Raw genomic sequence first — 24,861 nt, 5'->3', positions numbered from 1 at the left:
AAGGCAACAAGGATTTCTGGTTAGCTGTGATGTGCCTACCTGGAGTGTGGGGTGTGGTGGTGTTGTGACCTGTGACCCCTGGCTTGCCCAGGGCGACACACATAGCGCAGCACCGGCCGCGCTATGCTTCATCATTACTGTGCGCGGTGACGGGGGAGATGCTGCAGCCGCTGACACCAGGGAGGGGGCCCCGGTGCCGCCGCTGACAGCAGGCAGGGGAGCCCGGTGTCGGCGGCGGCAGCGGGTCAAATAGCGGCCGCGAGGTCTGTGACAGATCAGCGCAGCTCCTCTCACACTGACAGGAGCTGGCTGCTGATCTGCCTGGCGGCCGCCGGGCCCCTGACCTCCCGGGCCCGGTCACGATCACGGTAGTTACGCCACTGGCGGTTGCCTTCTATCGGGTCTTTGGCTGTTCGGAACCCCAGGGATTTCCTGTCACACTCGGATTTAACTTGTCGGCGGCTCCAAGCCTGGTTGGGGGTCCGATGGCCCTGCCTGTGTGTGCTGGCTTCACTTCGCTCCCCGATCGGTACCGGCGGGCCAAACGCCCGACCCCGGTCCTTACGGTTTGCTCCAATCAACCTCTCCTGCAGACGGTCACCACCATCTGGTAACCTTGCTGTATGTGCCCGGGCCACACACCCGGACACAGTCAGGCTGCTACTCTACCACTTCACTTCTCTAACTTCAAAACTCATCTAATCTCTGACTGCCTTTTCCCGCCTCCAGGACTGTGAACTCCTCGGTGGGCGGGGCCAACCACCTGGCCCACCCCCTGGTGTGGACATCATCCCCTGGAGGGAGGCAACAAGGATTTGTGTTTGACTTCGGTGTGCCTAGCCGGGGTGTGTTGTTGCAGTACCTGTGACGACCTGGCTTGTCCAGGGCGCCACATTCATCTACTATATCACCCTCTTCTATCTTGCAAGGGATCTAGCCTAACTGGAGATGGTATACCACCAGGCTTCTCCACCATCTACCCTTGAAAGCCTCACTGCAGCCCCTGGCCACCCATGGTCAGAACTCCAGCTAGTGTCACGACCTACCTCTCCTGCAAATACCCCCTTTACTTGTCTGGTTAGGGTCACATCTTCTGGGGACCTCCACCGTGATATGATCCACCAGGCCCCCAAGCAAACAGAGTATCCTAGGTCCTTGCAACCGCACCATAGATGCCCCTGATGAAGCTTTGAGGCAGCAACCATCACCCCACCTGTCTGAGGTCCTCTGTGGGTTTCATATGAGCCGGATAATGGTCATTTCTATTTGGCACAAACCCAATTTTAACCCTTGATCTGCAAGCTAGGTAGATAGAATACATTCAAAGCATGTTGCAAAAAAAAAAACGAGCAGCCAGGAAGTGAAACGTTACACCTGAGGCCTCCACTCCCCACCATCTGAGTCACATACTGCGATTCCTACATTAGTAGTCACCAGAGGTAAAAAAAAAAGCCATGACGTACACAGGGAAATAAACTGGCCGAGTCCAGACCGGTAGTAGGACAGTCTCCAGGAGTAAACATCCCACCAAGATCCGGGCAGCATCGGTGTACGGCTACGATAAGAGAAGAGTTCTCTCGTACACGGAAAGCACATTGACCTAGTTCACATCATAAAGGGTAACTTTGGAGCAATGTTGGCTTCTAGTGCTGGATCTGAAAAGGGCGTCACTCTTAATAATGGAGCGTAAAGAAAAACATCCGTTCACATGATGCAGAAACAATCCGAATCACGTGTGTGGGAAGTGTCTGCAATTATTCTGCTACATGTGAATATGCCCTAATAAACGGGTTATTGGCTTTGATTCATAGCTAATCATAACTTGTGAAATTGGAGCATTTCCTATAAAACGTGCAACATTTTCAAAAGCAAAACACGATCGGCACAAAAGTTTTTTTTGCAATTTCAGAGAAAACAAATAGTATCGTGGCTTAGCGGAGTTAAGCCACAATTTGCAGTGGTAATAATTAAGAAAACCCCCAAATGCTTCTGTGGCGCCCCTGATGCTTTAGTCGCTACAGGAGGTACTGCACCTCAGCCACAGGTGTGGTATACCATACTGGGTACGGAAGAGGTCATCTACCGGTATGTGTGCCGCCCACGTGCCAGCAGCCGGGCTGCTCGGATCCGGAGTGACTCGAGGGGGGTCTCCGGACCCAGGGGTCGTGCGGCCACTCAAATGAAAGGGGTTATTTACAGGGGATTATAGAGTTTGTGACGCCACCCGTGGTATGCGGTAATTAGGAGTTCCACAGCTGCAGCTGGAAATACCCAGGGGCAAAGGAATGGGGCAGCCAGGTGTTAGAACCCTCCACGGGTAGGGGGAATGCCCCGGGGCTCTGTGATGGGGTTCGGGAAGTGCCGATGGGTGTGAAGGGGGTCACTTTCATACTCACTCAGTCCATTAAGCTGACAGACAACTGGGTAAACCAAAGTTCTGGATACCGCTGCCGCTGAGGGGAAGCTAGTTCGGGTCCCGTCCCCAATGGTGCTGCCTGGTGATCCGTGACCTGCCTCCTGGCACTAAGTTTACTTCTCTGTTGGTCACAGTAGTATGGAACTAGTCGGGTCCCGCTTACCACTATGGCCAAGTTTGGGAGCTTGCTCTCAGGGTTCACGCTTGGGATTTTCTAGACCGTTTTAGTGCAAAGTCCTATCCCCCTCGTTGCACTAGTACCCAGATTTTGGAGCAGGTAAAGAGCGGATCTTGAAGGCTCAGTTCTCGTCGGGTAAATTGTCAGGTTGCCTGAAGCTACTCACTGACCTAGGGTCCACGTACCCAGTCGTGCCCTGGTCCCAGCCCGGTGATGGTGCAAGGCCGTCAGCTGTCCTCCTCAACAGTTCCGTGCCCCTTACCACGATCCTCTGCGACCGGGGGTCCAGCTCGTCTAGGCTCAGACCATCGTCTGCTACCTAGATGGCTTCCAAGGAGCCAGGCTCCTGACCTCCCCTTTCACTTCCAACACTTCACTCTCTACTCCTATTTCCTGACACTCCTGACCGCCCCTTAACCAACCCCCCACGTAGACGACCCTATTCCACTCGGGCCGTCCACTGGTGGGTGTGGTGCAGAGTGTACCTAGGATTTTAACTAGCTGATGTAGGCAACACCATGTAGTTGGGGACCCATAACCAAGGAGGAGGTGGATATTGCACAGGAGGGCAGATTGTACAATACCCGGTGACGACCTGATAGTCCAGGGGTGTCACAGTTACACCATTACTACTGGCCACGGATGGGCATTCCAAAGTATGACAGTAGCACCCCTGAGCCACTCAGGGCATTACTAGGAACTGTATCCTCACCAGGATGCAGGGCCTACCCCCTGGGACCTGGAACACCAGTGCCAGCAACACCTAGACACCAAAATCCTAGTTACCACTCCACACCAGGGGTAATTGGCTAGTCAGACACAAGGGAATGGCCACCTAGAGGGTGTAGCCAGATCAGTGGGACTAGACAATTTGGCGGGAGGGGACAGCAGTCCGTTGAGTAGTAGTGAGGGAAGTGGAAAGAAGTGCCTAGAGCTTGGATGTGTAACTGTAGCGCCCCTGACTATCAGGGAACTACATACTGTCCTCCAGGGTTCAGGATCCAACTGCCATGGTTCCATGTTCGCAATAACCGGTGTCACACCATCAGCACTACAAATCTCAACCACACCTCACATCAAACCTTTCAGACACCAGTGGGATGGTCAAGCTGGAGTAGGGCCACCCACCTAGGGGTATCAGGCAGACTGGTGGGAGGGAGGAAGGGAAGAAGTCAGTTTAGAGTCAGCTCTCAAAGTGAGAGGAGTGGAGTAATAGCCCTCAAAGAGCGAGGAGCTGGGAGTAGTAGCTCCCAGGTAGAGAGACCAAGGTTGGGTTGCAGACGGTGGTCCGGGACCACAGGAGTCGGGGACAGGTAGCAGTGACATTGGAAAGGGGTGCGACGGACATAGTCTTGGAGGACTGTTGGCATCAGAAAACCCAATAAACGGACCGATACAGAGCACGACGGGGTACAAGACCCTAGGTCAGGAGCAGGTTCAGCCGTACTGATAATTAACCTGGGAGGGAGTGTATCTTTATGAACTTCCCTAAGAGCTCAGAGATTGAAGGCATCAGCACAACGTGGGGGTTAGGGTTCTCCATATAAAAGCAGCCCAACTGAAATCCCAAGTGCTAGCCATCAAGAGCACAGCTGCCCTACACACAGGTAGCGGGGCCCCAACAGCTTCATGCCAAGGGGCCACAACAGACAACTAAAATTGTGCACAGAGGCAGGGTCCAGACTATCAAGTGACACCAGTGGGAGCAGACACCTGGACGGGCTCCCCTGTAGTGACTGACGCACAGAGACTTTGATTTATCTTCAGTGTGAGTGTCTGCTTTATAATCCTCATCCTGCACCACGACTACCCACAGTGAGTCCCCTGCACCCTGCGCTCCCCAGTGCCCACCAAAAACCCCAGAGGCCGGGGCCTTCCCTACTTGCGGAGGGACTGGCACCTTGCTGCCCCACACCATCTGCCCCGATACTCCTTCCAGCAGCAGCGGTACTCCCATTACCACAACCCGAAGGTGGCGTCACGAACTTCTCCCCTGTAAATATCCCCTTTCAAGGATCAGAGTGTTAGCCGAGCCCGGCTCCGAACCCCTCGAGCCACGACCACCTCGGATCCAAGTAACCCGGTCTGCGCCGGGGCGGCACATAACGGTTGCCCAGGGGCACGGGAGAGTGGTCGCCAGGGCAGGTACACCCGTCCCGCCCCAGCAGCGGATCGAACCGCTCGGATCCGTGGGCGGTGTCCGTTCGTGGCTCGAGGGTCTCCGGACCCTGGGGCTTAGGGGGGGGGTAGTCACACTCTAAAGTAAAAGGGGATATTTACAGGGGGATTATAGTTTGTGACGCCACCCGTGGTGTGCGGTAATTCGGAGTACCACTGCTGCCATTGGGAGTACCCGGGGTGATGGAATGGGGCAGCAAGGTGTTGTTACCCTCCACAGGTAGGGATATGCCCCAGGGGTCTGGAAGATGATACTGGGTGCAGTGATGGGGAGATCACTCATGTACTCACTCATCCAGTAAGCAGACGTTGACAACCGGGTAAACCAAGTCCAGGGGCGTCACACACCCGAGTACCGCTGGGACCAGAGCACCGACGGGGCACAGGGCCCTAGGTCAGGCGACGGTTTCAGACGGCCTGGCAAATACCTGCACTGTGAGGGGACTTCCCTGACCCACAGATACGGGGGCACCAGCAGTAAAGGAAGGATCAGGGTTCGGGACACAGACCAGCCCTACAGAGTCTTCAATGCCTGCCGTACGGACAAGGAGACTGCCACACAAAAAGGGATAGTTGGGCACCAAACGCTCCACGCTACGGGGACCCAACCACACTGAGGGTGCTGGGGACATAGCAACCGAGTCATCAACTGGCACTGGAACTACAGGGACCTGAAGCAGCCGTCCGAGTTTCCAGAGTGAGTAGAGACTTAACTACAACCCACCGTGTGGTCTCCCTTATTACTCCATCATACATCTCCCAGGCACAGCCCTGACTGCGGAGGGCCTACCACCACAGCTGCCATTACCACCAGCCGTGGAGATAACCAACTCAGCAGTCGCGGTTCCACAATCTTAACTGCAACCCGCAGGTGGCGTCACACAAATGACTTTATTCTCCCCTGTAAATACTTCCCATTAAAAAGCACCCAGGGCACGGAACCGGGCAACGGCCACCAAAGTGACATTCCCCAGTGATACACCCGGGACAGAGTACCCCATTCCCTGGGTGACATATGACCACCAATTTGAAGCCTTCATTGTATAAATACTAGCACCTATAAGATGGGGCAGATGGCATTTAGTTAGGATGTGCCACAGCTTTATGACCAGTGATGGTACCAACTCTGTGTTCCATTGATCTGGAAAATTAATGTCCCATACATGGGCCACGCGAAAATACCTCTAAAATGATTGACAGTCCAGACTAATGGCATAGTTAGGTCACTTGAAACTAAGGACTCCCGTGCTGCGAGCAGAGAACTTCGAAGGAGCACAGGGGACAGCAATCTGGATAGCGTCAGAGCCAAACTTTCAAGTTCAACAGCAAAGAGTCTTGAAGTGCTCCACTCATTGCCTAGGAGACCTACCACCACTGACCGCAGGAGTGAACGGTCTCCTAGGCAACAAGCACTAACCAAAAGTTAAAAATGCCTCTGATCTTGAGAACGGAGAGGATCTTTAACAACAAGCAAACTGCAGAGTTGCTTTCCCCCTTAATAATTGTACCCCGAGTAGTAATAGTAGTAGTATTATACAGGCACCATGAACTAAAGCTGTCCGTTGCCAATAGCAACATTTCATTTCATAAACTGAAATCTGCACCATAATTGGTAGTCATGAACAACAACGCCATGATGTCAAGGGGGATAAAGATCAGGAAGTTTGAACTCAGATGTCAAATATGTCGAGTCCCAAGAACACATGAATGATCATCTGATCTGAGCATTCTGGATAGGGGAGGGTCAGGAGAGAAGTCTGTCCAGTTTTCATAATCCTAGCTTTTTTTTTTTTTTATTAAAAGGGATTTTCCTGGGTTGAGAAGCCAAGTCTGTAGTCCTTGTGTACAACAGCAGGCTGCCAAATCATGACAGTGTGTGACATCCACACTGTCAGGATTCCCCTGTATTCCCATGAGAATGGGTGGTCACAAGTATACGATTTGCATTACGATTTGTATATCGACTACACTCTGTCTCAATTCTTTATCAAGGAGAAGTGGAAGAGAATCTTGTTGCTCCATAACTATGTAACTTGCATACTTGTGGTTACGTCGGGGGCGGACAGAAAAGTGGTGCAACCACACAAAGGCCCATTTCAACCTCCAAAGCAGATAGAATTGTGCATTATGATGAGCTTTGGTACGGCAAAAGAGTCTATATACAGTTCTTGCACAAGGGCCAGTTTCTGTCTGTGTCCACCAGTGGGTGAGGTTACCATTCACACTCGCAGGGGAATCTTGACAGTGTGCACCTTGCCATTATCGACAATGTGTGAGACACCCCCCCCCCCCCCCCCCCCCTAAAAGCAACCCTTATCTCCTTAAAAAGAAAAAAAGATAGATAGTATTTGCATATTGACTTACAGACATTTGTTTGGGGGTTTTTTGTTGCCATTTTTTTGGAGCGTTGGGGGGGAGGGGGGGGGGGTTACATGTGTGGAGGGGGTGTGTGTTTGGATAAAAGTATAAGAAAATACACACACACACACACACACACACACACACACACACACACACACAGTTTGTACCAGAATTTTGGCGTAAAACTGGAGGTGTCAGAAGATTTTGTGCAACCACAAACTGTCAAACAGTTTACACATTTATTTTTTATTCTTTTTTGCGTTGCTTACAACTTTTTAAAAAGTGATCGAAACTTATATGGCTAATAAATCCTTCCTAATTTAGGCCACAAATGTGAAAAATTGTTGTGTATTTTCTTCGGAATCCGTGCCAGAAAGCTGCCACAGGTCTCAACTCCAGTCCTCAAGACCCACCAACAGATCATGTTTTCAGGGTTTCCTCACTATCAGACAGGGAATAATTCTATCACATGTGCAACATTAAGGAAATCCTGAAAACATGATTGAGGAAAACCTGAAAACATGATCTGCTGGTGGGTCTTGAGGACTGGAGTTGAGAAACACTCAATAGCTCAAACGCTAATGTGAGCGCCATCCGAATACCAGTATGCATTTCTTTAACATTGGTCCGATTCCTCTATGGATTCTGTGCCAAAAATGTGAAAATTTATAAAAAAAAAAAAAAAAAAAAAAGCCGCTAGTTGACTAAATCAAGTTCAAGAAAATGGCTAGGAAGGTGGTGCGTGCGCAGATAGTACTCTGCAGCCATTTTCTTGAAGTCCGTTGATCTGCGCACGCACCGGCCATTTTCTTGAAGTCTATCTCGTCAACTGCGGCAGATTCAAAGCAACCCACCAGCAGATCAATGGCGCTCAGTGTTGTCACACCCCACAGCAGTATTGCCGACCCCCCGCACACTGACCCTCTTGAGTTGCAACACCCCCTCATCCAAGCCCGCAGCATCTCCTACCCTGCCTCCTGGGACCTTCAGAGCCGCTCCACCACCACCGCTCCCCTCTATTGAGTATGGCTCTCCCTAACTTACATTTTAAAATATGTGGTGGTTTCAGCCAAAAATTTTCCCGACCCCTGCTCTAGATGATAGCTGTAATGCACCGTGCACGGTTTTTGGAGGATGTTTTGCATAACTTTATTTTTGGGTTGGCATTATTTCTCTAAATACTGTATACTTAAAGTAATGCATATTTTTTTAATTTTTACTTTTCAGGCTTCTTTATAGACCCTTGAAAAACATGAAGAGGACAATTTAAAAGTAATGAAAATTTACTCAAAAAAAAAAAAAAAAAAAAAAAAAAGAAGAAGAAGAAGTGAATGACCGGCTCAGCGTGTCGCACTCACCTTCCTTGTCTTCCCAGTGGTTCAGATGTTTGCTGACCTCCAACGTGACGTAATTGTTGAATCCCTCCTTCCTGACAAATTTGCACACAAATTCCTGCTTGTAGACGCAGTTGAGTAGGAAACATGAGTGGATGATGTCATCTTGACTGTGATCTCGCTCCACCAGCGCCAAATTACATGCCGGTACCCTGCAGCAAGCCAACAGGCAGTCCCTGACCCGGTCCAAAGGGGGTGAGGTGAGGAACGTGGCTCCGCTGCTCACAGAGTCATTCAGATCCAGCACAAAGTTGGGCAAACCCTTGGTATAATTCTCCAAGCAGCTCTGTCCTTGGAGCTCAGAGCAGACCAGCCAGATAGAGGCCACCACGGCGGCGAGAGTGGCCAAGAGCCGCATCCTGAGGACAATCGGCCACCGAGTGATGAAGACTGGAGACCCCGACCTCAACAGCTAGTTCCCGTAGTCAGGTCTAGTGCAGAAAACATAAGGGGCACATGTCCCCCTATTCCGGCTCCTTACTGTGTTATGTCCATAGGTTTCCTGGTAATAAGGCGTCTCTGGAGTCACGAGCTTCTTCCCTATGACAACACACAATGGTCCGAAGAGATTTCCAGGTGAAGCGTTGAAGTACCTTTTTTGTTTTCCTTTGACGACTCCGAAAAAGCAGACGTTATCCCCTATTTTTTTTTTGTGTGTGTCCTCTGTAGGTTTCAGATGAAACTGAAATGGGTGTTCCCTATCACCAGGTATCCACCTTTAACCCCTCACCTGCCAACCAGGTATATAAAGTGCAAGGAGGAGCCAGGAAGTGAAACTGTACACCTGAGTCCCGTCCCCCCCCCCACCCCATACCTGAGTCACAGGAGGAAGGGGCAGGGGAGAGAGTGCTTTCCTTTTTAGTATTCTAATGTGGTCACCTGGCTGCACCTTCTTAAGTCATCGCATGTCCGGAAGAGAAAGCTGCACGAATAGTGCGGAGGGGTTGGGTTGTGACAAGGGGAGGGGGGTATACATGGTGCAAAGGGGTTAATGTTTTGCAAACTGCTGGAGAGGTTAACTGGAATGTTAATTAAAAAAAAAAAAGCCTTGTTGAGTGTTGGCCCTGTGGACAGACATATCTACAGTGAACGGCGGAGTACCAGAACTATATTTGTGGTGGGCGATAAGCATTATCCAAATATACGGCGTCGTGTGATGTTCCCTTTGCCTCAACTGTACCGCGAAGCGTCAAATCTTACTACACTAACAAATGGAAAAAATAACAGAAATGTCGTCGTATTGGGAAGTGAATATATATATATATGTGTATATATATATATATATATATATATATATTCTATATATATATTATATATATAACGTATTGGAAGAAATGGTCAAATGTTGTGAGAAACTAGTCAGAGTTGTATTGGATGGATTTGAAATGTACACATCTTTGTTTTTCAGCGCAGGTACCCCCAAAAATAGGAATCATTCCATTGATAGAAAATCGGAATCATTCCATTGATAGAAAATCGGAATCATTCTGACTCGCCCACCCCAGGGCTGTGGGACACCCGGTGCCGGGCCGGACTAGTCCGGTGGTAGTCAGTGGTGGCTGGGCCCGGCTCCGTGGCCCTGGTGGGTGTCAGTAGAATATGTGGCTTGCTGAATAATGGTTGTGTTCGTGACGCCACCTGTGGTATGCGGCTATTAAGCCGCCGCTGCTATGTGAGGCCTCCGGGGTGATGTTATGGCAGCAATGGTGGTACTGCTCCCCACAGGTGGAGCAATCCCCGGGGCACAGTTGGTGCTCGTGAATGTCTATGCAGCCGAAATAACAGAGGCAACTTCAAGGGTGCAGTTCAAGTTCTTTACTCACACTTCTTGTCACAGTACTAAGGGACCCTCGGACTGCTGGGACCACTGTCAGGGACCTCCGCCGTTTCTGGGTGATTCTGAGAGTGAAAGCCGGTGCCCTTCTCTTAGTGTCTCTTTCTTCTGCTGTCTTCCTTAGCCTTGCCTTTGATAGGATAAACCTGGCTTGGCCTCCACTACAGCCTCCAGGCTGGGGGGTCACCTGTCGGCTGATTACCCCTTTTCTGGAAGTTCTGCTGTGGGTTCTGGCCCGGGGAGTCTACAACATTCCCTGGGCCTTGGTTTTTACTGTTTGGAGATGATCTTTCCACTCCTCCAGTCTCTAGGGACCGTCCCCTGTCGCAGCTTGATCCCTCCACCCGTCGGTTGACTTCCGAGTGCAGTCCGATTTTTACAGACTGACAGAGTAGAGAAGGTGGAGAAACTCTTTTTTTCTCTGCACTTTCGAGAAACATTGATCAAATTCTGATCAGAGTAAATGGACCATTTTTCTCGGCTTTGGTGAAAACAGATGTATGTGTGCCGCCCCAGTGATGACCGGGGTGCTCGGATCCGGGGTGGTCATGGCTTGAGTGGTCCGGACCCAGGCTCGGCGGACACTCAAACTGAAGAATGGGATTACAGGGGAAATGTTTGTGACGCCACCTGCGGGTTACGGTAATGGGAGTACCGCCGCTACTGCAATGAGGACCGGGACAGATGGTGGGGAGCAGCAAGGTAGGGAAGGTCCCGAAGCTCGAGTGATGAGGAGATATAGAAGGAGAGGGTACAGGGACAGGCGTACTCACTGCGGTGGTTGAGGCGGTGGATAGGTGGAGATGAAATGAGACACACACCATTCTTGAACAAGTCTCTGTGCACAGCTGCTGCTGCCTGGAGCACGTCCAGGTTCCCGATACCACCGGTGTCACTAGCAGTCCATAACCAGTGTGACGCCCTGGACTAGCCAGGTAGTCACAGATAGGGCCCCGCACAACACCAGTCCCACACTAGGTAACACCAGCCAAACCATAAACCCTAGTCACCTCCCTCAGAGCTTGATGGACACACCAGGGGGGCGGAGCCAGGCGGTTGGCCACGCCCACCGAGGAGTTCAGAGAGCCTGAGGCAGGAAAAAGCAAAGAGTTCAGTTTGAAAGTTAAGTGGAGGAGGTCAAGCCTGTAATACAGGCCTGTGACAGACTGACTGACAGGTGTGAGGGTCGTAGCCTGCACACCTTGGCTAGGAGGCATACGGTGGCCTCAGCCTGCAGGAGGTGGGAAGACGGCTTGGTGGAACCGTGGTAGACCGGGACAGGGTAGTGGCCCGCCGGTACCGACCCGGTGAACCGATTGGAAACCGGAGCACACAGGGGGATACTCAGACCCTGAAACGAGGTCCAGAATTCACTGGACTGAGCTAATTGACTGATTGCGGTCTGGACTATAGGTCCTTTCCCACCCAAGTCACGACTGAAGACAACAGCCCACCGAGGGGGATAGAAAGCCACCGCACAGGTAGAGAGATCCCACGGGTCAGCGTCTGCGGGCAAAAGGGCTCTCCCGACATATACACAGCCGGGGAGCGGACTCCCGTCGCTGAAGCGCAGGCAGTCTACACATACACTACACGGTGCAGGAGAGCGGCCAAGACCACCTAACCGGGTGGGGGACCAGACGCAGCCGGCTGCAGGCACCGACCACCATCATCTTGGTTTACCAGAGACTTGTGTGTGTCAATAACAGTGAGTAAAACAGTGCCATCTGGCCGCGCACCGCCCTGCACCGCCCAGCTATCCCCAATGGGTCCCAAGGCCACCATCCCTGCCCATGGAGGGATTAACATCTTGCTGCATAACGATCAACCCCCGGGTGCCCCGTAACTGCAGCGGTGGTGTCTACACCTTCACCCCCTCCCGTGGGTGGTGTCACGAACTCAAACACGGCTCCGGCCGTACACCTACCTACCAGCCCCCTAAGTAGCGCCAGCACCCTTTGAGAGTGAAGTGACCCCGGGTCCGGAGGCGCTCGAGCCATCCACCAACGAGCCCGGATCCGAGTGGCTCAGCGGCAGCCGAGCGCGGGGCGGTACACCTGCCTCCGTGCACTGTTTGTGTCTGTGTGGGTCCATATAGCTTGAAGCTGCAAGGGCCAGTTCTTCAGTCTTGGGTGAAGTCTTGCTCCTAAGGGCTGGCACTTGGGACCTCAGTGGATTGCTTTATTTGGAACACTCTGTCCCCCGCGTTGTGCTGATGTCCTCAGTCTCTGAGCTTTAGGAAGGTCCCTGAAGGCCCCCTTCCTCTGCAGGTTAATTGCCAGGACGTTGAATTGGCTCCTGACCTAGCGTCCTGTACCCCGTTGTGCTCGGTACCGGTCAGTTCTATTGGTCCCTGAACCTGGTCACCGACTCCTCTGGTCCCAGACCACTGTCTGCGACCCAACTCCTGTCTTTCTAGCTCCCCGGGAGCTAACACTCCAGTTCCGCTCACTTTAAGAGCTGTCACTAGTCTGACTTGGTCCCTCCCACCAGCCTGCCTGACCCCTAGGTGGAGGGCCCTGTTCCAGCTAGACCAACCCACTGGTGTGTCTGACAGGTCATGGTGTGGGGTGTTAGTTGGGGTTTGTAGTGCTGATGGAGGTCACACTGGTTTCTGGAAACCTGAAACCATACCGGGGTAGGTCCTGCACCCTGGAGAAAAAGGATGCAGTTCCCTGTAGCACCCTGATGTACTCAGGGGCACTACATATGACCCTACGCTGGGGCTAAATTCAGACATCCAAGTACAGACCACAAATCACAGACTGACCATGGGTTGATTGACCTGAACTCTACAGACTCGTATGTGCCCACATGGCTATCAAGTTGAAAAGAACTCATGCCCATTGTAGTTTATGGGACCATTCACATATACGTTTTGTTTTTTTTTGTGGACTGAGTGCTGGAGTCAGATGTTCCTGATTCACGAAGAGGTGCCTGTGGAGCATGTGACATGTGGCGTACACCTCAGTGCGTTATGCCAGAAGCCTTACTCCAGTCAATTAATGATGAGTTGTGGTGTCCCACCCCCATCCTGCTTATTTCGTCAAAGCTTGGAGAAAATGACGTGAAAGTCACAAATTTTGCGACTTTTCAAAACTTTTATGCCAAAATTCTGGAGAGAAGGCTATGAGGACTCAGGTCCATACTTTAGATGGAGGTCACACAACTAAGACACCACATCAAAGCCCAATAGGCACCTTTTGTCTCACCGCAGACTAAGGGGCACTTTGCACGCTGCGACATCGCAGGCCGATGCTGCGATGCCGAGCGCGATAGTGCCCGCCCCCGTCGCAACTGCGATATCCTTGTGATAACTGCCGTAGCGAACATTATCGCTACGGCAGCTTCACATGGACTCACCTGTCCTGCGACCGTCGCTCTGGTCGGCGACCCGCCTCCTTATTAAGGGGGCGGGTCGTGCAGCGTCACTGCGACGTCACACGGCAGGCGGCCAATAGGAGCGGAGGGGCGGAGATGAGCGGGATGTAAACATCCCGCCCACCTCCTTCCTTCCGCATATCCTACGGAAGCCGCAGTGACGCCGGTAGGAGATGTTCCTCGCTCCTGCGGCTTCACACACAGCGATGTGTGCTCCCGCAGGAGCGAGGAACATCAGACCGTCGCGTCAGCGTAATCATGGATTACGCCGACGCTGCACCGATGATACGATTACGACGCTTTTGCGCTCGTTAATCGTATCATCGAGCCTAAATGTAAATGACTCGCCTACCCCAGGGCTATGGGACACCCAGTGCCGGGCCGGACTAGTCCGGGGGACGTCAGTGGTGGCGGGGCCCGACTCCGTGGCCCTGGTGGGTGTCAGTGATAAAATGGCTAGGTGAATAAAGTTTGTGTTCGTGACGCCACCTGTGGTCTGCGGCTATTAAGCCACCGCTGCTGTGTAAGGCCTCCGGGGTGATGATATCGCAGCAATGGTGGTACTGCTCCCCACAGGTGGAGCGGTGCCCCGGGGCACAGTTGGTGCTCGTGAGAGTCTATGATGTGGTGTGGAATAACAGAGGCAACTCCAAGGGTGCAGTTCAAGTTGTTTACTCACAATTCTTGTCACAGTCCTGCAGGAACCCTTGGACTGCTGCGATCACTGTCAGGGACCTCTGCCGTTTCTGGGTGATTCTTAGAGCAAAAACCGGTACCCTTCTCTCTAAGGTGCCTCTGTCTTCAGCCGTCTTCCTAAGCCTTGCCTTTTGTAGGATAAACCTGGCTCAGCCTCCACAACAGCCTCCAGGCTGGGGGGTCACCTGTCGGCTGATTATCCCTTTTTATAGAGGTTCTGCGGTGGGCTGTGGCCCGGGAAGTTTACAACTTTCCCTGGGCCTCGGTTTTTACTGTTTGGAGATGATTTTGCACTCCTCCGGTTTCTAGGGACCGTCCCCTGTTGCAGCTTGTTCCCTCCACCGATGTTCCTGTGGAACAGGCCACCGCAGCTCTACAGCTATCCGTGGCCCTGGGATCCCTTCTGTTCTCTGCTTGGTGTCACCTGGACCCTCTGAGTCCCAGGATCTTCACCAGGAAGCGTCTCTTCCTTCTTCTCAGCTCCTGACTGACTTGGAGCTCTCTTTCCTTTTACTTCTCCTCCTTGCCTGCCTCCTGCAGACCTCCTCCTCCTTCCCCACTCTCTCTCTCTCTTCAACTACTCAAACTAGACTTTCCTTTCTTTGTCTGCTCTCTGGTGGCTCCTCCCACCTCCCCAGTTGCTCTGATCTACCCTATAGGAGCAGGGATGGGTCTTACGGCCCCTCCCAGCATGCAGCATGGGAGGGTAACTGCCACTATCCCTGGACCCAGTGTGTTCCTAGCAATGGGTGTAGTGTAGATTTACCAGGGGACCGGCGTTCACTCCTTTCCTCACCCAGAATGGGGCATCACACCGCTGGATGGGGTGCAATGTCCTGTGGCGATGGAAGCCTCAGGGGCGCCACATAAACAAAAGCCTTAGTGTGGATGTACCGTCCCGCGCTCGGTTGCAGCCGAGCCGCTCGGATCCGGGCTCGTTGGTGGGTGGCTCGAGCGCCTCCGGACACGGGGTCACTTGAAAGGGGGTGCTGGCGCTTTTGGATGGGGGTAGGTAGGTGCACAGCCGGAGCCGCGCTTGAGTTCGTGACGCCACCCGCGGGATGTGGTGAAGGTAGACACCACCGCTGCAGTTACGGGGCACCCGGGGGAGATGGTTATGCAGCAAGATGTTAACCCCTCCGTGCGCAGGGATGATGGCCCCCGGGGCCCGTTGGGGGTAGCTGGGCGGTACACGGCGGTGCGCAGCCAGATGGCCCTGTTGTACTCACTGTTATTGACACACACAAGTCTCTGGTAAACCAAGTTGATGGTGGTCGGTGCCTGCAGCCGGCCGCGTCTGGTCCCCCACCCAGTTCAGTGGTCTTGGTCTTTCTCCTGCACCGTGTTGTGTATTTGGGCTGCCTGCGCTTCAGCGACGGGAGTCCGCTCCCCGGCTTTGTGAATGTCGGGAGAGCCCTTTTGCCCGCAGACGCTGGCCCGTGGGATCTCTCTGCCTGTGCGGTGGCTTTCTATCCCCCTTGGTGGGCTGTTGTCTTCAGTCGTTGTCTTCAGTCGGGACTTGGGTGGGATAGGACCTATAGTCCGGACCGAAATCAGTTAATTAACTCAGTCCAGTGGATTCTGGACCTCGTTTCAGGGTCTGAGTACCCCCATGTGTGCTCCGGTTTCCGAGTCGGTTCCCCGGGTCGGTACCGGCGGGCCACCACTCTGGTCCCGGTTCCACCGAGCCGTCTTCCCGACTCCTGTAGGCTAAGGCCACCGTTTGCCTCCTAGCCAAAGGTGCCCGGGCTCCAACCCCGGCACCTGTCAGACTGCTGCAGACCTGGGCACAGGTCTGCTTCCACACTGACTACTCAACTACTCACTGTTTCCTGCCTCAGGCCCTCTGAACTCCTCGGTGGGCGTGGCCAACCGCCTGGCTCCGCCCCCTGGTGTGTTCATCTAGCACTGAGGGAGGTGACTAGGTTTTAATGGTTGGCTGATGACACCTTTTTGGGGGACAGGTGTAGTGCGGGGGTTTATCTGTGACTACCTGGCTAGTCTATTGCGTCACATGGACACAGTTTTATATTGTTAATGCAGTTAACGGAGATGGTACTCAAATATATAGGGGGGTAGAATAGAACTATATCTACCACTATTAGGCTTAGTTCTCCCGGTCATGTGCTGATTGCCTTACAGCCTGTGTTTTGCAGCCAAGGGAAGCAAGAATCCATGCATATGTGACGCCCCTGCGGTAACCAGGTGTCACAAAACAAGGTAACATCGTCCTACATAACTGTGCCAGTCAATACACACACCAGCACACTAGGACACTTACACTTAGGACCAGGTGATGGGGCCGGGCACTGTGAGCTAACAGGCAGCCACCTAGGGGAGGAGAGAGTAGACTGGGGGGGTGGGTAGAGAGTTAGAAAGAGGAGAGAGAAGGGAGAAGGTGGTTGAGAGGAGTCTGAAGTGAGCAGTAGTAAGAAAGACAGAGTTGACAGCAAAGGTGTCAAGACAGACAAAGGAATCTTGAGACACAGAGCAAGAGAAGGAAACTGATAGGAGAGTGAGGACGGAGTAAGAAAGCCAGTGGAGTAGTAATAAAGACACCGCCAGGACCTGAGGATAAACATCAGCCATTCAGGGGAGAAAGAAGCTGGAGAGCGAGAGAGCAAGTTCCTAGGACAGAGGGATCCTGTGGGGTGGACATCCAGGGCTCACAGTACCTTGCACGCACGGGGTGTAGATCCCTGAAGAGACCGGGACTTCAAGTTATCTATTAACTCTGCCAGGAGGGTGGGTTTCCAGGACTCATCTACCAACACTAACCGAGGCATCAGCAGCAAAGAGGGGACTGGGACATATTCCCCTAAATAGTCCAAGCTGCCTGCGGCAGAACCCAGACACCAGATGGACCTCCAGGAGCTTCAAGCCAGGGAAGACCCTCACACACACACGAGTGCATCGGTGGGCGAGTGGCACCAGGTCGACTGGCACAGGGACACAGGACTCGGGCACACCTGGGATCCAGCACGTCCCCAGGGCGAGAACCCAGCTGTAAGTAAAAGCGACCAAACTGCACTCCCCTGTCTGGACTGAGTTATTTACCTGCGCCTCCACGTTAACCCCTACCTACCCCTGGGGGAAAGCCCTACTCGCGGAGGGCTTCACCATCCACGCTGCCCCATCCATCATCCCCAGAGAAGACCATCAGCGGCAGCCATACTATCCCTGGCCGCACATCGCGAGTGGCGTTGACTATTTTTATTATTTTCCTTTTATTTAAAACTGATCGACAGTGCCCCCGGATCCGGGACCCCTCGAACCAGGGACTGCCCGGATCAAAGCAGCCCGGCTTCCCCGGAGCGCGGCACATAGTAGTGGATACAAGGTCTCATGGAGGTGCATTGAAGTGTCCTAACAAGTGACCACTGCAAACCCCTTCACCTGGTCTATGAAAGGGCAGGCTGTAGTAGCATCTCACACCTATAGTGCCACTATGGGGGATAACTTAGTCTTTATCAATGCTCAACTTGGTGGACGCTTCTACGAAGATCCCTCACCTTGGTTTATGGACCACTCTGGTTCAACTACATCTGTGAGGTTCAGAGGAAATCTGTTTCAGGAACACAAGTCAACGAGTGTCCAGCCTCCAGAACATGTCTCAAGGTACAAACTGGTTGTAACTTGGTAATTCTGAAACACTCTGACCTAATGGCCTTGGTGCAGCAGCTGGCAGCTCCCAACCCCCTTCCCCAGGTACTTCTGTATTGATCTTTGTTAATGAGCTGTCATAGTAGTGATAGGAGCAGATACTACACTGGATCTTAGCCAAAAGGCACAGACATCATGAAAGGAGGACTACATCTGAAAGCCCCCTCTGCTTACTTTGTGCTGCCCACTAAGGAATGTTAATTCTTGACATATTTCCAAAGTAAAAACCTGGATGGGGCTGTAACAACTGCTCTAGGATTGACATGCCTGCTCCAATGATGTCCAAGCAGTTACCTGAGGGCCAAATGGATTACTTCTTTTTGAGGAGTTCTTAAAAGGAATTTGTCAGTTGTATCAACCAGGGACATAAGAATCACAGTCAGAAAGACCACGACCGGGCCATGCTTCAGGGGGACCCACCAACTCCAGCGCCTACACTTCATCTAGATGTGCATCTGAGGAGATGCAGCTGAAGTGTATTGCTGTGCCGAGGCCCACCAAGTGCCTGCATCACAACACACATCAGCATGTCGTGTCTGGGGGAGCATGCCAGTGACGTTATGTGCCAAGGCTGCTAGCTCCTGCATCGGCAGTAGAAGATGCCACGCGGTGTGGGACCGGGGGAATACGAGTGGAATCTTTTTGACATAGATGCCTGGATGGGGGACATATATACCAGGATTTGTGACATGTATACCAGGATAGACCCTGGATGGAGGAAATATATACCAGGATGGGGGACATATATACCAGAATGGGGGACATGTATATCAGGATAGACCGTGGATGGAGGAAATATATACCAGGATGGGGGATATATATACCAGGATGGGTCCAGAATGGGGACATAGATACCTGGATGGGGGTCATATATACCAGGATTTGTGACATGCATACCAGGATGGGTCATGGATGGGGGAAATATATGCCATGATGGGGTACTTATATACTTGGAAGGGGCCCAGGATGGGAGACATATATATCAGTATGAGCCAGGAATGGGGACATAGATACCTGGATGGGGGACATATATACCAGGATATGTGACATATATACCAGGATCTGGCCTGGATGGGGGAGATATATACCAGGATGGGGTACAATGTCCCTCATCCTGGGCCCCTTGCTGGTATATATGTCTTTCATCCTGGGCCCCTTCCAGGAGCCCAGGATGGAGGACATATATACCAGTAAGGGGCCCAGGAGGAGGGACATTGTACAGGATGGAGGACATTACTACATAATGGAGGGAGAGCAACACATATGTCTTTATAGGATTTTGAACTCTACAAGAGCCCAAATATTTGACCAATATGCAGGAGGTAATGTGGAGCCCAGATCCAAATCTTCCACCAGGGCCCATCGAACGCTAGTTGCAACACTGGGATCAACCCTCCTAAACCATCTATATGAGACTGTGGGTGGTCAGAAAGTTGAATAAAATTATACCTTGAAAACTGTGATCTAATGTCTTATTCCAGAGAAATCTCTGTGTTCCTTAATAATGTAAATGAGCTGTTACGATTTATGGGCCAGACATAGATCTGCCTGAGAATATGCCTGCAACAGTGGTATTACCAATGTGAGACATTTAATGGCAGACCGTCTGCTCTCCTAATCTACATGTTTCACACTGGTAACGCCTCCTTTGGAGGCGGAGTCTCAGGGAGCTCTAAGTCCAGCCAATAGATCTTAACAGCTCATTTACATATTAAGAAAAATGTGGATTTCTGTGGAATAAGACATCAGATCGCAGATATCAAGGTGTCATTTTATTCAACATCCTATCACCTACATGGCCATATAGACGGCTTAGAAGGGTGGATCCTTCTGATAGATTCCCTTTAAACCCTTTGATGCATTTTGGCGGTCTATTTTATCTTTTCCTATTGCAGCATAATTGAAGTGTGGCTTTTTTTGTAGTATAAAAAGATAAATCCATGTGAAAGCCACAGAAAGCACTAATAGCCCAAAAAAAAAACCCCGAAATACACTGCTGGGACTACATTTTGCACACCTCTAAAATTTTAAAAGGAAATCCCTGCCTACCATGAGACAGCTATGCCCACCGGCTTGTCTTGCCACTTTCCAAAAGTGATCAGAGAGAAAAGTCACAAATTTCATCCCAAGTATGGTAAGTGACAAAATGTGTGACTTTTTATTCCTAAATTATGATCCAAAGCCTTTGAAAACCTCAAAGCTGTACAATGAAAACTAAGTGTTATTTGTATAAATCCAAGAAGATCGAGACCAATGGTGTTTAGGATGAAGTAATATGGAATAGGGTAGACGTGGAGATCACATGAATGTATAGACCGGATTTTCATGGCTAAAAGGGGCTTTATGTACTGGTATTTGCGAGATCTCTCGGAGCAGGGAAACCGGTAGGTCTCATCTGTAAATCTAGTCACTTACCTGCCCTAGGGGAGTAGACACAGATATTTTAAATTCTTGATGGAGCTCATTCCTCTGAGCCAATGGGTGTAGTTCGGTGACCGTCCCCTCCTCATCACAGTGATATTTCTTTACTACCCGAATTCTCAACTCTTTTGTTAGACTTTAATTTATATTACCAGCTTTAGATAGCTCTGACTCCACAAGTACAACTTCAGGAAATTGTACTTAACACATCTAGATTTTTTTGTGTCCACCCCCTGCCCCTTCCGGGCTTTTACTCTTATAGAGCTTGTCAACAATTTGCTTATTTTTTTCTTCCAATTGTTGAACAACATTTTTATTGCATTATATGGCAAGTGAGACATTTTGGTTTCAATACCCAGCATCTTCCAAAAGACACCACTTTCGTGATATAAACTTGATAGGTGCCTCATCGTGCCCCAGCTCCGCAGGATGGAACAAAGATGAATCAATGTTTGGACAAAAATTGTATGTCATCAGCCACCCTTGGAGGACATACTGTATTCTTCAGATTATAAGACGCACTTTTCCTCACAAACATTTGGGAGGGAAATGAGGGGTGCATCTTAAAATTCGAATGTCGCTTACCGGTGGGTGCTAGAGAGAGGTCACAGGAGGCAGGACAATGCTGTGCTGCGGGCTCTGCTCTCTGCGGCTCGGCTCTGTGCGGCGACCGGGCAGCGAGGCTCTGTGTGGCGGGCAGCAAGGTTATGTGCGGCAGGCGGGCAGGCAGCGAGGCTCTGTACGGCAGGAATGTGGGCAGCAAGCCTCTGTACAGCAGGCGGACGGGCAGCGAGGCTCTGTGCGGTGGGCGGCCAGCGAGGCTCTGTAGGCGGGCGGGCAGCGAGGCGCTGTGCGGAGGGCGGGCAGCAAGGCTCTGTACAGCAGGCGGACGGGCAGCGAGGCTCTGTTTGGCGGGTGGGCAGCGAGGCTCTGTAGGTGGGCGGGCAGCGAGGCTCTGTGCAGCGGGCGGGCAGCGGGTTGGCAGCGAGGCTCTGTGTGGTGAGCGGGCAGCGAGGTTCTGTGCTGCAGGCTGGCAGCGAGGCTCTGTGCGACTGGTGGGCAGCGAGGCTCTGTGCAGCGGGCGGGCAGCGGGTTGGCAGCGAGGCTCTGTGTGGTGAGCGGGCAGCGAGGTTCTGTGCTGCAGGCTGGCAGCGAGGCTCTGTGCGACTGGTGGGCAGCGAGGCTCTATGCGGTGGGCGGGCAGCGAGGCTCTGTGCGGTGGGTGGGCAGCGAGGCTCTGTTCGGTGGGCGTGCAGCGAGGTTCTGTGCTGCGGGCAGGCAGCGAGGCACGAGCCATTCTGAAGATGTCGGCGGTACGTTCTACAAATAATGGTGCCCAGAGATGGCGCATATGTGATGGCCTGGCCGGTCCAGGTAGTCACAAATAGGGCCCCGCATTACACCTTTCCCTCACAGGTGACAGCAGCTAACCCTTAAAACCCTAGTCACCTCTTAGGGCTTGATAGACACACCAGGGGGCGGAACCAGGCGGTTGAAAGACACCCACCTAGGAGTTTTAGACAGCCCGGGGTGGGGAAAAGTCAGTCAAGTTTGGAGTTCAAGTGGGAGAGGAGTGTGGGCTGGAGCTGTGTCCAGCTCCAGCAGAGGCGAATATCCCAAATTGGACAGGTACCAGGGTAGGAGCCCTGGTGCCTTTGGCTAGGAGGCAGACGGTGGTCTCTGTCTGCAGGAGCCGGGAAGATGGCTCGGTGAAACCGAGGTGGACCGGGACAGGGTAGTGGCCCGCCGGTACCGACCCGGGGAACCAACTCGGAAACTGGAGCACACAGGGGGGTACTCAGACCCTGAAGCTAGGCCCAGAAGCGACTGGAACTAGTTAATTAACTGATTGCGGCCAGGACTAGAGGTCCTGTCCCACCCAAAGTCCCGATTGAAGGCAACAGCCCACCGAGGGGGATAACAGGCCACCACCAAGGCTCAGAGATCCCACTGGCCAGCGTCTGCGGGCAAGGGCTCCTTAGGCCATAACCAGCCGGGAGCAGACTCCTGAAGTTTCAAGCACAGGCAGTCCACCATTCTAACACAGGTGCAGGAGAAAGACAGAGACCACCAACCAGGTAGGGGAACCCACACGCAGCCGGCTGTGGGCACAAACCACCATCACCTTGGTTTACCAGAGACTCATGTGTTTTTCTAATAGTGAGTACATCAGCACCCTGCGGTCACCCATCTCCCAGCACCACCAAACCCCAACGGGTCCCGGGGCCACCATCCCTGCCCACAGAGGGGTTAACAACTTGCTGTGCAACATCTCCCCCGGGTGCCCCGTAACTGCAGCGGTGGTGTCCAATATCACCACATACCGTGGGTGGCGTCACGAACTCTGTACGGCTCAGCCCGTACATATACGTCCTACATCCACCATCCCATCACTCCCCCTTTTCATTTGAAGTGACCGCGAGACCCCCTGGTCCGGAGACCCTCGAGCCACCCACAGAAGGACCGGATCCGAGCAGCTCGGCTGCCGAGAGTGGGGTGGTACACCTCAATTTCTGGCGTCATGAACAGGATACTTACCCATCCACTTACCTTGTGGAAGTGCGCCTTATGTTGAAGTCAGCAGTGATCCGTTGCAAAATTTTCAGAATCCGCCATCTTGTCGCCATCTTGTTGGCGCGAAAATTCCCACCCAGGGTCTCCTTCCCCGATAAAGGGCGCGAAGCTGAAGCCCCGCCCCCTGGGAACACGGCCGAAAAGTAAGGCCGGAAGTCGAAAAACGAAACTTACTGGCCAAAAAGAGGAGTGCCAGAAAAAGACCAAGGGGGAGAAGCGGGAAGATATTCATGCCAAACCCCGACGGCGGAGTGGCGGGGCTCCGAAGTGGTAGAGGCGGAGTGGTCTTTGATGCGGAGGAATGGAGCTCGAATCGGCTACCTGTAGGGACTGCTGCCTGGCTGGAGCAGGAGTTATGCAGATTCTGCGTCCGGGTGAGAGCCCAAACACTGCATCAGGTGCTCGACTGGAAGGCGGAAGTCCGGAGGATGGTTGCCATGGTGTGGGCCCGTGAACAGCGGGCCACCGAAGCCGTGTCGCGCCAGGATAAAGCTACACAGACCCCCGTGTCGTCCCTCATTAGCTGGGAGCTGGAGCCTTCCAGTACTGCGATAAGTGAGCCCCGTGTAGCGCAGCTTCTGGAGGAAGCGGTGCCGTCCACGATTCCACCACCATTCCCGTTGGAGGTTCAGTGCCCGGGGATGTACTGCACCTGGATGGGGAGCCCGGTGTCCCGGCCGAGGATGGAGCAGTACGGTCCTCTGCAGTGGTAGCGGCACCCCGTAAGTTAACCCTAAGTTCACAAGTTTTAAAGTTGAAAAGTTTTTAGTAAAGGACTCGCTCCTGGTATACGCCTGACCTTTGATGAACATCTCCAAGTTCCCGGGAGATGCCATCCTGCATACAGGGTGGAAGGAAAGGAGGATCTTGTCCGACTTGTTGAACGCCACTGTGGTCGGAGCCCCAGAGGGCGCCATCAGGGGTCGGAGCCCCCGGTGGAGGACGACAAGAAGTTGAGTTGGAGTGAGGACAGTTCCGTTTGCAGGGTCCGGTTTGAAGGAGCAATCGTACCCACACAGCAGGCAGTGGAAGACGGGGTCTTTATGGACAGTGTCGCCCGTGGATGATAGGTGGCATTGGGGACCCGTGCTGTCCTGTGGTGGACTGTGGGAAAGTTGCTAGAGGAAGTCATACCTGCAGTGAGTCAAGTGTTTTACCCAGACCACCCTTTTCATCATGCCGCAGTCTTCGGAGAGGCTGGTTGGAGGAAGGGCCTGCAGCAGAGTAGACCGAGGTCCCGTCACCATGGAGACCGGTGACTACCCTCCGATTCAGGGGTCCCCTGGACGTGGGGCCTCTGCGAGAGACTGCCGGGCAAGGAACTTATTACCCGGCCCGTATGAGCAACACCCGGACCCGATCCCGTTTCCTGGACTGGGGAAAAGGGGTGCGCACCAGTGCTTAGCGCTGGCACCAGGGCTAGGTTTGCTTGGGTGGGCAAAAATGAAAAGGATCCGGGTCCCGTCCCAGTTAATAAAAATGTTTTATGCAACGTTTAAGCAACCAGCCTCCCGTAAGCGAAGAAAAACAAATATTCATATAATGTAAATATGTTAGTATAATTGTATATGTTTTCTTTTATCTTTTCCAGTTCAAAAAGCAAACTAAACCGGTGGTGGTCGGACAGCCCGCGGACGGTCTGTGTTTTACCAAGGGGGAGTGTGACGCCCTGGCCGAGCCAGGAAGTCACAAATATGGCCCCACATTACACTTATCCCTCACAGGTGACAGCAACCAACCCTTACAACCCTAGTCACCCCTTAGG

The 24,861-nt window shown here is 52.6% G+C and overlaps 1 protein-coding gene across 1 annotated transcript in view; it reads right to left on the bottom strand.

Annotated features, from left to right (window-relative positions):
• Positions 1-9,269, bottom strand: part of SPINT1 (serine peptidase inhibitor, Kunitz type 1) — a 62,790-nt gene extending 53,521 nt beyond the window's left edge. Inside the window, exon 1 of the mRNA XM_075330951.1 lies at positions 8,492-9,269. Within this exon, the coding sequence (XP_075187066.1) occupies positions 8,492-8,885 (394 nt within the window). The 5' untranslated portion in view covers positions 8,886-9,269. The remainder of the gene's footprint in view (positions 1-8,491) is intronic.
• Between the last annotated feature and the right edge of the window lie 15,592 nt (positions 9,270-24,861).

This window comes from Anomaloglossus baeobatrachus, chromosome 12, assembly GCF_048569485.1.
Source record: "Anomaloglossus baeobatrachus isolate aAnoBae1 chromosome 12, aAnoBae1.hap1, whole genome shotgun sequence".
NCBI classification, from domain to species: domain Eukaryota; kingdom Metazoa; phylum Chordata; class Amphibia; order Anura; family Aromobatidae; genus Anomaloglossus; species Anomaloglossus baeobatrachus.
Note: the sequence above shows the minus strand (reverse complement) of the source record. Positions and strands in the feature narration are given on the sequence as shown.